We start from the raw sequence: 12,426 nt of genomic DNA, 5'->3' as shown, positions 1-12,426 counted from the left end.
ATCAACTGAAATTTTGGGAATAGGCTTTTTTCGTGGATAAGTACTGAAAAATGTCATAAAAAGAGGATGCTATGATCACGAAATCCTCCTTTAAGATGAAACCGAGTGTGCCAGGTAAATTTTGCAATCATTGTAGGCAGCCCTATCTGGCTGGGATCAGTAATTGTATAGGCCTATGGCCATCCAATTGGAAAATTTGATTTCTAGAGTCATTATTATACATGTTATAGGCCTCGCCTATATATCAAAGCTACAAAATACTCCATCTTCCCCGACAGATATTTTAAGAATAAAAACTTTTACCCGTTGTGTATCCTTTTTAATGCACGGCAAACCGTTGATCAGATAGGCCTACTGCCAATAGACCATTAGGCCGTGTAAAATTAATATTTTGGTTCTCGTCCCTCCCTCCTCAATTTCTGGGATTTGTCAGATTTTTTTTTTTTTAGATTTTTCAATTTTTTTAGACTTTAGAATGATTTATGAAATCTTCATACATATAAATAAGTTTATTAGAGAACAAGCATCACTTCCAAGTCTTTTTGTGGTACTCTAGGGGGTTTAACCCTCAGAAAATCTCACATTTGAAAAAAAAAAAAGGGCCTCATCGTTTATTCGAGCACTGTTGGAGAAGACTGAAAACTACTGACAATGCTAATTTTACATTGAAAAAAAAAAAAAAACACCTCCCTCCCTCATCAATTCATGAAAATCCTCTGGACGAGAACCAAAACATTAATTTTATACGGCCTTATGATGGTGTGAACCACTGGTATAAACCGATCCCGAACCATAAAATTTCAAGGCAATAAACACTTGAAGGCGCGTGGATCTATATCATGACCTCTTATCATGTGCTTATATTTATTAAAACACGTAGGCCCGTTACATTGGCCCGTGTAAAGCGGTGGCGTTTATACATTTTGTTGTCTTTAAATATAAAATCAAGCGGATTTGTCACGATCACGGAAAACTCTTTCCTTTTCAAATTGCGGCCGAAATTGTATGTTTTATATGCCATGTTTTATATTGGATTTTGAAACATAAATTTTTGAGAAAAATCGGCTTTTTTACTAGATGTAGGCCTATTAAATGAAGCAATCCTGTACCATAAAATCTCAAGGCGATAAACACTTGAAGGCGTATGACTTCTTAATATGTTCAACACGTAGGCCCGTTACATCATGCCGGCCCGTGTAAAGCGGTAGCATTTTGTTGTCTTAATAAAATCAAGCGGATTTGTCACGATCACGGAAAACAAAACTCTTTCCTTTTCAATGCACTCGCGTTTATGGCACATTTTCAGTGATGTACCGGTATATTTGCGGCCGAAATTGTATGTTTTATATGCCTATTTGGCGCGAAATTATACATACCGTACTTACCATGCTGAGTTTACGAAGCTTCGTAGGACTTACGTCTAGTATAGGGTCTTCGTAACTTTTCTTAACTTACGAAGGGTATTTAAGAAGAGTCACCCTTCGTAAAAGTTTAGTGAAATGGAAGTTACGAAGCGTCGTAACTTTACGTCGGATTTTGCAAGTTACGAACGATTTCGGGACTTACGAAGTGAGTTACGAAGGGTTAGGAGTTTAGTGAAATGGACCCCTGGTCTCGGAGTGTCAAGTGAAAACAACCTGTGGCGAAACTGTAGCCGCAGAAAATTGTAACTATCACCTTGAATCTATAAGGCTACTACATCTCATCGGTTCTAAAAGTACAAAGTGATGGGTAAAACACAGCGAAAACGAGAGAAAATTAAAGTAGAAAGACTAACATGAAACAAGCGCGAGTTTGAGCTTAAGGGTACAAGGTATGATAGCGTAATTCAAAATGGCAGGACCGATATGGGCTATGTTTAGCTGCTAAAGTCTGGCTAACTGGAGCTAATAGGTTTGAGGCTCTGTTAATATTGCCAATTTATTATCATCTCAGGCAGTAGATTACCGGCGTAATAAGAACGGAAAGCGGAAATCAAATCCTCGCCCATCTTGTTTAGTTTAAGCTCCGTCATTTTGTCTTTGATGGTGTTATAATAAAACTCCACTATAATTATCTCATGAATTTTCATTACTATCTCCCTCCTGATGTCTTCTTCTCTTTTCTTTGCGCGCCCTCGTTGTGACTTAATTTCTTTGGCGGAAACACTATTGGTAGCCTTAAGGACCTGTGCAGCTTAAGTTTCTCACATTGAGTAAGTTATAGACAAAAATGTGTTTCTTTTCTTTGTTTAACTTCAAGATATTTCCTCTGGTGACTAATATAATTGCAACTTCAGTGAAATGCATTGTTTTATCAGAAGCACTTATAAGAAACGATTTCAGCTATGTAAATTGATGACATAACTACTTTGAGCATCACGGGTTGAATTCACGTTGTTTCATGTTACTCATGCTTGCCATATTAATAAAACTTCGCGCAATGTTGTTGTTCTTATGCAATAAAAGAGAAAAAAGTTACAATATATTTTTTTCTGAGATTCTTAAGGAGGTAACGCAAAGCAAACGCCAGTTGGTGATTAAATTTTCTCCCTTTTAAAGATACTTGCCGACGAGTTTGGTGCATGTAATAAATACCTCGAATGTAACAAGTTCATTCACACTGATAATGCTTATAAAAACACCCACAAGATCACCTCAATTTAGTTTTTTAAAGGCGCATATTGCCTATTGTGAAGAGCACTGGTTTACCATTAAAGTTGAAGACGCAAAAGTTAATAGTCTTGTGTGTGAAGATAATTATTATTAATATTAGTAAAATAAATGGAGCAATTATTCCTTGGCCTCATGACCATAGACACGTGTGAGCGGTTATGGAGCAAAAAGCTGGCATATGGCAAATTTGTAGCCTGGCAAGACTGGAACTGTTCTCTAATTTGCTGCCACTATGCCTTAAGTGTCAGAGACTTGAGTACTGTTTAGCCTGACAAGCCAATCATGGTACAAGTCTTATTGCGATTGGTGGTCGCGCTTCATCGTGGTGAAATTACTTCTAACCCACGGGCAAAAGTAAACAAATTGTATCAGAAAAGCAACAGATTTTCTCCTATTAATATGACAATTCCTTCCCGTTGTGATCCTGACTTGACAGCAGCATACGTGAGTTTGTACAACGCAACCCGGGGCAGATTTTTCTATTAATTTCCGGGGAAGTACACGGCGAGGAGGTTTTCATTGATGGCGCGTTCTTGTTTTATATGAAGCGCGCGTAATTTGTATGTACAAGTAACTTATCCTACTGGTATTGGCCTTTCCGTAAAGAAACCTGATCTGAGACAGTGGAACACTAACCATGATGATTGCCCTCTTTTACGGTGAAAATTTGGCGCAAGAAGAGACTTGTTGAGAGCCATGAAATGACAATAACAGGCTGGCTGGTTGCCTCGCACTGTCTACTCCAAATATACACGTGTAGTGAATCCGAAGAAGGCTTTTAGATGTAAACTTTGAAGATGGCAACAGATGGTTACCGGAAGTGTTATCAATTCAGGTCATGCTGCTTAACAATCAAAGGAGGCAGAATAAAAAAGGCAGCAAAATGTACATGTGAAGAGCACTGGAGGTGGTGGGACGATGATGATGGTGGTGATGATGATGATGATGATGATGATGACAATGATGATGATAATGATGATGATAATGGTGATGGTGGTGATGATGACGACGGTGATGATGATGACGATGACAATGACGATGTAGGAGATGATGATGATGATGATGATGATGATGATGGTGATGGTGGTGGTGGTTACGATGATGATGATGGCGACGACGACGATGATTATGAAGAAGAAGATGATGATGACGCGATGATGATGATGATGATGATGAAGAAGATAATGATGATGACGATGATGATAATGATTTTGAAGTTGATGATGTGATTATGATGATGACGGATATAATGCTGCTGATGATGATGCTCATGGTGATGATAATGTTGATGATGGTTATAGCGATAGTGACGATGACGATGGTGATACTGCTGATATGATGCTAATGATAATATGTCTTATAATGATGAATATGACGATAATGATGATGATATTGATGATGATGATGATGATGATGATGATGATGATGATGATGATGTTGACGAAGAAGATGTGATTATGATGATGTTGGTGACGACGACAATGATGATGATGATGATGAAGGTCCTGATGATGATACGATGATGTTAATGATGATATAGTTTACGATGATAACGACGATGACAACAACAACGACGACGACGACGACGATGATGATGACGATGATATGATGAAGTACCTCAACATTAATGGACAAATTCGCTCTAATTTATCATTAATACATGATATGCCTATACGTGAATAACAAAATGCGATTAAACAATTAGCTACAATTATCATGATTATTGAGCACACGATTTCATGCTAAAATGTAAGAATGTTTAAGGAGTGGATTCGCCAAACAACATGAACAAGGCGTGTTTTAGCCATGCATCAATACGGCATCAAAAGCTGAACAGACTTGCACTAATATGATAACAAAGGAGGGAGGAAAAAGTCAAATTAATTTGGCGCTTGTCATGTAAGTGACAACTAAACAGATAAATAGATATAACCTTCCATGAGTCCATCCTTAGTATGTTTACTAAACTGACTAGGTTTGGTTCAAACGAGCCACGACTCAGTCAGTAGGACTCATTTATCATTGCGCATATTTGTCATCCAGATAATTACCACTTACTTAAGTGTTTTGTTAAGGGTAAATTTCGTGCTGGTGGTCTAGTGAAAAACAATTTGTAGAAAAAAGCTTGCTGCAAAATAAACTAAAATGCGATGAAGAAATCGGTGTGATACTTTAGTGATTAGATGTTTATAAAACGGGTGAAGAAAGTTTAGACGTCATTGGCCTAGTTAGAAAAGGACTTTTGACAAATTAAATGTATGGCCTTCGGAGAATAAACCACACGAGCTCAATTAATATAGCGATTTGAATGAACATTACCTTAATTCATACTTCATGTATCATAGTCTATAAATGTACAAAGACAAATAACAAAATTAAATAATAAGATTCAATTAACCTTGATTTTCATAAAAGTGCGATTGGTCCTAATGACAGGGTAATAATTAAACGCGAGTGACAATCCAGTCTCATTATTGTAAATAACATGTAAATACATGAATACATGTTGCCAATTTACTGTTTTATACTGCGCCATTGCTTGTGGCTTATATATCATTTTTGAAACAAGGAAAGCGAGATTTGCAGTTAATTAGAGCTTTATAGTTGAAACATAAGTTTCATATATATGTCTGATTTATTTAAAAAGCATAACACCTACAGCTTATTTATACTATTGCATAATATAGGCTAAAAAGAATAAGAAACAAAGGTTCACATTTAATACTGGATGATGATTAAAAAAATTATCGGTATGATTTCATCATTCAATACCGTATTCTATTAAAAGAAATGATTTCAAACTTGTGATTTTCCAAAGGAGCATGCGCCCTTGAACCACAAAGACGTCTGCGAGGATATAATGTCAATTACTATATACAACTGAATACTGTTTCCAAAGTAGGTAAATAAGTATAAATAACATCAATTCTATTTTGATTGTTAACCTTAACCCTAACTTAGCCGCAAATTGTACATACATAAAAAAATTTCAAGTGTCGCATTCCCACTGTCAGAAAACCATGATCATCTCAGGTGATGTCACATTGCTACCACGTCATTTGTTTGAAGATGCAACATTCGTGATGAGATGTCATGTACAATTCAATGTTTATATATAGAGAGAGTTATAGCACTTGGGTTAACTTACCTGAACCAAAAGACTTAGAGCTTTTAATTAAAAGAAAATATCAATTTAAACACACCCCACACCCCCCCCCCCACACACGCCCCCACACAAAAAGCAAAAGAAAACGAACTAATTAAAAGAAACACCAGATCACAATTGATCACGTGCGAGCACTCTGTCGTCAGTATCTGCATACTGATATTTTATATTCTTATAATGAAATGACATTTATAAAAATTCATTTTTTTACACAAAACATGCAAAACCAGTCTGTATCCTATAATTGTTATATAATGCAATAAGCACTTTTTTCAAATTACTTCGCAAATTGAATGTGTACATGACTGATTAGCGTTCAAAAATGTTAATTAACAAATTGAACATTTGAATTGGTGTCTGCATTGTCTACATTGCATTCATAAAAAGCAAAACAAAACGAACTAATTGAAAGAAACATCAGATCACAACTGATCACGTGCGAGCACTCTGTCGTCAGATTCTGCATGGTGATATTTCGTGAAAATGTCATTTATCAAAATTCATTTTACATAAAATATGCCAAGCAGTCCCTGGATATCCTATAATTATTGTTATAATGCAATAAGCACTTTTTCCAAATTACTTCGCAAATTGAATTTGCACATGACTGATTAGCATTTAAAATGTTAATTAACAAATTGAATATTTCAATCGTTATATAGCATTCGTGGAAGCGCAGCCAAGCGGTATAGAAGCCAAAGAAAAGTGCACGAGCTTGCGCAAAAAGGTGTTTTACCTTCATTATCAATAATGGAAAGGATGTTGTAAAGACAAACGGCAAGCAATTAAACTCTTGACATGACAATTAATTATGAATTTAATGGGCCTTACTTGTATGAAATATTACAGCGCAACAATGATGTATTGAATAATTAATTAATTTTAAATGTAGAAATTTATACGATCATATACTTATCCCGTAAGTCTAATATATAATGACTCGATAAAATGACTAAACAAAAGCCCTTTAAAATTGTTCTTAGTACCGAAAATGCGATATATTTTTCAATATCACTTTCGAGCTGCTCATGCATGAGTGGTGTATATCTCTATTGTTTTTTCTTTCCGTCTTTAGGCCTACATGCATGTATATTTTTTTCATAATAATAAACATTTGACCAGGTAAAAGAGGCAGCCATACAATAGCCAATTGTTATAGAAGCATTCATTTGAAATAGTATTTAACGGATAGTTTCTATTAGGAATGATGAATGATATCAACCAACTTTTGTTTGCCTCAATTTATTTCACTATTTGAAATAATTTCATCAAAGGAATGACTTAAATACAAGTCACTTTCTCCTGATCTCAAATTATTTAAATTTTTATTTTATCTCTCTTATGATTGAGTTAGTTATAACTAATGCTGCATTGATAAAAAAAGACCTCATATATGATTAATATATAATTAGTTAATAAAAGTATAGTGGGTATGATTGGGCGAATCAGTCTATTAAAGAAGTCCATTATCTATTTTATTTTACGCCAAATATCTCTAGAGACGTACTGATATGGTTAATATATGAGCAAAGAATTGATATTTTGACATAAGATGATTGATATTTTAAGAGATCGGAAGTTTAAATAATGAAAATGCCGAGGCCACTGTATAATTCAATTTCATATATCCGTTATTTTCCTTATACAGAGAAGACAGGAGTACGTCTTATTTTGACTTCATGTGATTTTACATAATTCATGTTCTGTCTTATCTCTTGATATCAGAGTCCGCTTTCTGACGCAAAACGCCAAACACCATTTTAATAGTTTTCTTCTCGAAATTGATTAAAACTTGGAATAACTTAGTAAATGGTACAATTTGTGAAAATGCAAAACAGGAACTCCTTTTAAGCTACCTAGAAGCAACCAATTTGCTGTAAAAAGTCATTAAAACAATAGAAATTCACCAATTTATCTTTATTAAATTAGGTACACGTTGAGCCCAAAATAAGTTGATGGATCAGTGCATTTAGCTCGATTTAAATCTGTAAATAAATTAGTTGCTCGATTTAAATATGTAAATAGCTTCGTTGATTTTCTCCCTGATTCCTATTATATCTTTATTATTGGTAGGCAAATGACTTATAATGCACACAAGACAGCCGACATATCCAGACCGTGCCTGTTAGATTGGTCTAAGAGAACACAAGGCACAAGGGTGGGCTGTTTTGTTACCCAAAAGAGATATTTATTCTGTTCAAAAAGTGGCACTTAAAGTCAACAAATAGTGTCTATGGTGTATAATATGGCCTGGTAATTGAAAGCATACAAAATCTTTTACACTCTAAAGCTATGTATAATTTGCCATTTATAGGGGTTTTAAACCAACAAAACTTTACAAGTTACTTGTGTTACAAAATGAATATGTTCCAGACCTCATTTGTGCTTTGTCATTATTCTTGACAAACCGTCTTACATCTTGTAAATATGTGCATGCAATACAGGCAATAAGTTTTTTGGTTACAATAATAAACAGAAGGGAATATAATTCTGTAAAATGTTTTCTTTAAAATGGACATAACAATTTTGATCTTATTCTAAACATTCGAAAATATTTGACGAAGTGAAATTGCTACAATTTATCAAATTAAATTACGGAACTGTTGGTGTTATAAAAGTAACTTTTTTAATCTCACTTCTTAGGCCCCTACATTAAATCATTATAATTCCTTTACACACTTATTTTTAAGAGACCCTATCAGTGTTCATGAAGTTGTTATTATCGCATGCATTCTTGAACAAGTATATTTTTGTGGATGATGCGCATGCGAATGCGAGACACTTGCTCATGATCAAAGAGGCCAATATGTGTCGTTGATGTCCTCGAACTCCGCCTCTTTCGGAGCATACTTGAAAAAGTTTTGTTGTTATTTTGGAAAAATTGCGGCGACGGCACAATGCCTATGTGTTTGTATAAAAAATACATTAGTTCTCAAAGATTGCTTAATGGAGAATGAGAAAGGCATGGTTATCATCCAAAATAGCAATTTGTGTGATCCATGTCATCAACATCCACGTAACATGTTGAAAAAAGTTTTGTTGTCATAACTAAGATGCTCATTTGGTCTTGTCCAAAAGAGTGTAACTAAAAGAGAGGTTGATACCAATTTATGTAAATATATTGAATGGAAATAATTTTTTTCTTCAAAAACATGCATGGTTAAGACGAGTTTTGAACCGGCAGTTTAAGTAAGTAATTTGCTGGGAAAATTAAAATAGCTCTCTCGAAACTCGGACATGTTCGATATAGTAAGTGATACTAAACCATACAAGCAAATTTGACATGAATTTATTGTAATTAGTCACAATACATGACCTAGATGTCTATGGAACCATGCTTTAGTATTTATTTCAATATTTCCCGGCCGGCATCATTATGATATTCAACATGATGGGTATTTATACACTGTGTTTGCTAATGGATAAGTTAATGTGGCGTCCAATTAAGTGATTAATATTATATTATATAGTTCAATTCTACCCTCTCTTAAGGTTGATATCGTATAGCATTAACAAGATAATTGTGTGGCTTAACGTGTAGGTCTCTGGTGTAGGTAATGTTTCCATAAAAGCATAATTTGATTTAGTGCGTTGATGGTGTGTCAACGCTGGTTTTTAAGGATAATATTTTGTGTTATTAGTGCTATAACACGGTGTAATATTTTCATTGTCAAGATGGAAATTCTCAAACCTTTCTTACCTATTTACATCCAAGCTGTAGAAAATAAGGTTTAGCATGGTTAGTACATGACATAAAGAATATAAATATAAAGAATATAACAACATGAAGAGTCTCAATTATATAACAAGTTCTTCTATAATGTCATAACCTACCTGCGTCAAGTTCCTTCAAGTTGTTGTTAATTTCTCCTTTCCCAGAAGATGAATTATTGTCCGCACCATGTTTCCCTTTGGAACTGTAAGTATTTGAGGAGAAAGACAACGCAGAAGAAGCTGATGGGCTTGGGAAATCGTATGGATGTGCAGTGTGAAACCCTAAACCCGGTGCAGCGAAGGAAAAGCCTTGGTAAGCGGCGGCTGGTAACGAGCGCATCGCCTGCTGAAATCTCCCCGCGACTAACTGGGCATCCATCGCGGCTCACAACGCTGATGACTGAAGATGATGATGACTGTACTGATGCGACGTATCTCAAAACCACTTAAATTAAAATCGTCTCTGAGAAATATATGTCCAAAATGTTTGTAAAAAAGTTCAGTGCATACAAGTGGATTGCAGACAATTCATATAAAATATCTGATCGAAAGTAGAGTAATATTGTTACTTGTAGTAGCAAGTTCTGGGGATAATGATGTGTCCATATAGAGATGTAGGAGAGATAACAAGATACTAATCTCTCGGCGTCCGTCGGAGCTAGGGAGATAAAATGATGTTACCCTTCCGATTGCATATTTCACAACTGTCGAGATTTGACCAACAACACAAGGTAGTATATCCTTCTTTTCTGTCGAGTGGCTAACTGCAGTCAGCCTGGCATGCCTGCGGCATATGTAAGGTCCAACCTCGCATGCTTTTGTTTAGATATTTCATTGGAGATGGATTGAATATGATTGATTCAATCTCGCTCTTTTTTACTCTCCTCACATTGAGGGCAGGCTTTGTGACTATTACTAAAGTTGCGCGTGTGAGTTAAGAGTCAAATTGGTATTGTTAATTAGTTATAGTTAGCATGCTGTAGTAAGGTTAGCCAACTGGGTGTGACGGAACTGGGTGAAGTAACCAATGAACATGGTTCGTCTCAAGAGAACGTTTTTCCTTGTTGATAATAGCTTGTACTCTGTCAACGTTAAGACTGAATCATTATCGTACAAAATACAATTTAACCCAACTAAGTCTACCGCCATATCACACATCACGCATGCGTGTGACACTCAGTGGCCACTCAACGAAATTCCCTTGGAGATACGACTCGACACCATTTTGTCATATTTTTACAATCATTGTCGAATTGACTTCTCCATATCATTTTTATTACCTGAGAACTATACTGGCTCAAAACCGACATGATTCTTTCCCCCGGAGCTTTGTTGACGTTACAACCTAGATTACCTTTGAAAATGTTTCTCAACTCTAGTATCACGCACCCTGAAGCGATGAGAAAAAGAAGGCGAAAAGAAAATCACGGCTTTATGTGTCAGAGATGCGCTGATTTAAGGTGTACTTAAAAGCGATACTATAATAAATCCCTTAGTGCGATACAACCGTAATCCTCTCTATGACACGTGATCATGGAAAGATTTATGTAAAATCATAGATGTAAATTAAATCAACTTAAAAGTAATAGACGAGTTCGGAACATTGATACAGTATTGAAAACTCGTCCAAACATGACATTAATTTAGTGGCAAGGTACTACATGATAGGATAGAAATCTCTATGTTAGCCGGCTGAGGGAAATATGAGTCGTGTGAAGGATGGAGTCATAAGAAAAATATGAAAAAAATGCGGTTATATTAAGATCATAGGGCACATGTTATAGACTGAATTTAATAGTCCTAAATCTACTCCGGTACTCCTAAGCGCAACGCATTGAAATCCTTACTAATGTAAAAATGTGATATTATTTCACCGAGGTGTAATATGGCATATTTAAATTTCATCTGACTTAAGCCTTTTATTTTATATAAGCTTTGGGTAGAATCCAATATCAACTCAAATCCAAAGAATTATCGCTTTGAGCCGAGATGTCAACTGAATACTTACTTTTATTTTGTAAAGATTACTTTTGACAAAACAACAAAATATTGGATTTTATTAAATAAGCAAGAGATGATTTTGTTTTATGTGAGTTAAATACTGACAGCAGGTCGCTGCGTTGCTCATTGTAAATCCCTAGAGCTGAGCTCAGCGAACTGTGAATGTATCTCTCTGGGTAAACCGATCAGGTCTCTTCAATCAAGCCCATTCACCAGGCGTGAAACCTTGAGGGACTTCCACTAGCTGGCTCACTCACTACAACCACGATCACTCTACCGTATTCTATAAATCGTTCCATTGTTTGCGCCAAATTTACAAGGATATTTAAAGCAACCACCGGATGGTTCGTCAAACTAGATATCTCGTATCACATTTCTTTGCATCAATATCGTGTTGAGAAGACAGCAGCAGGACAAGAAAGTGTATGTCACTGCTTCCTTCCCGTACTTTATCGCACTCTGTGAATACGACCCATTTTAAGTAAGATGAAGAGGTGTGAACACTGAAATCTTAAGGGACTTAACGCAAAAAAGACCAAATACTTAATTTCATTACTGCCACGCGGTTGAATGCTGATAATTTGGAGACTCGATACGCACAGTATGCCCACCACTTTGGATGTACTTTCTTTACGTTACTATTATCTTCCGGTGGTTTCAAATACTTTACAAAATAAATATCTGTAATTTGTGAGTCGGAAACTGGTTGATGGATGGGCTTATTAATTGACCGATGTAATTAATGATATTTTATATCTATAATGAATATGTTAATCAATTTTTAGAATTTTAAAGCTATTGTCTGAAATACCAACTCAAAATCTGCGATTATGCATACTGTTTCAATAAACATATCATATGATATATATTTATAAATTTTCAACAATAACA

At 35.4% G+C, this 12,426-nt stretch overlaps 1 protein-coding gene across 1 annotated transcript in view; it reads right to left on the bottom strand.

Moving 5' to 3' along the window:
* The window catches only part of LOC140156752 (uncharacterized), a 40,100-nt gene extending 29,505 nt beyond the window's left edge, over window positions 1-10,595 (bottom strand). The window contains 1 exon segment of the mRNA XM_072179713.1: window positions 9,655-10,595. Within this exon segment, the coding sequence (XP_072035814.1) occupies window positions 9,655-9,913 (259 nt within the window). The 5' untranslated portion in view covers window positions 9,914-10,595.
* Between the last annotated feature and the right edge of the window lie 1,831 nt (window positions 10,596-12,426).

This window comes from Amphiura filiformis, chromosome 1 (assembly GCF_039555335.1).
Source record: "Amphiura filiformis chromosome 1, Afil_fr2py, whole genome shotgun sequence".
Taxonomy (NCBI): Eukaryota; Metazoa; Echinodermata; class Ophiuroidea; order Amphilepidida; family Amphiuridae; genus Amphiura; species Amphiura filiformis.
The sequence above is the reverse complement of the archived record's forward strand: the minus strand, read 5'-3'. Positions and strand labels throughout refer to the sequence as shown.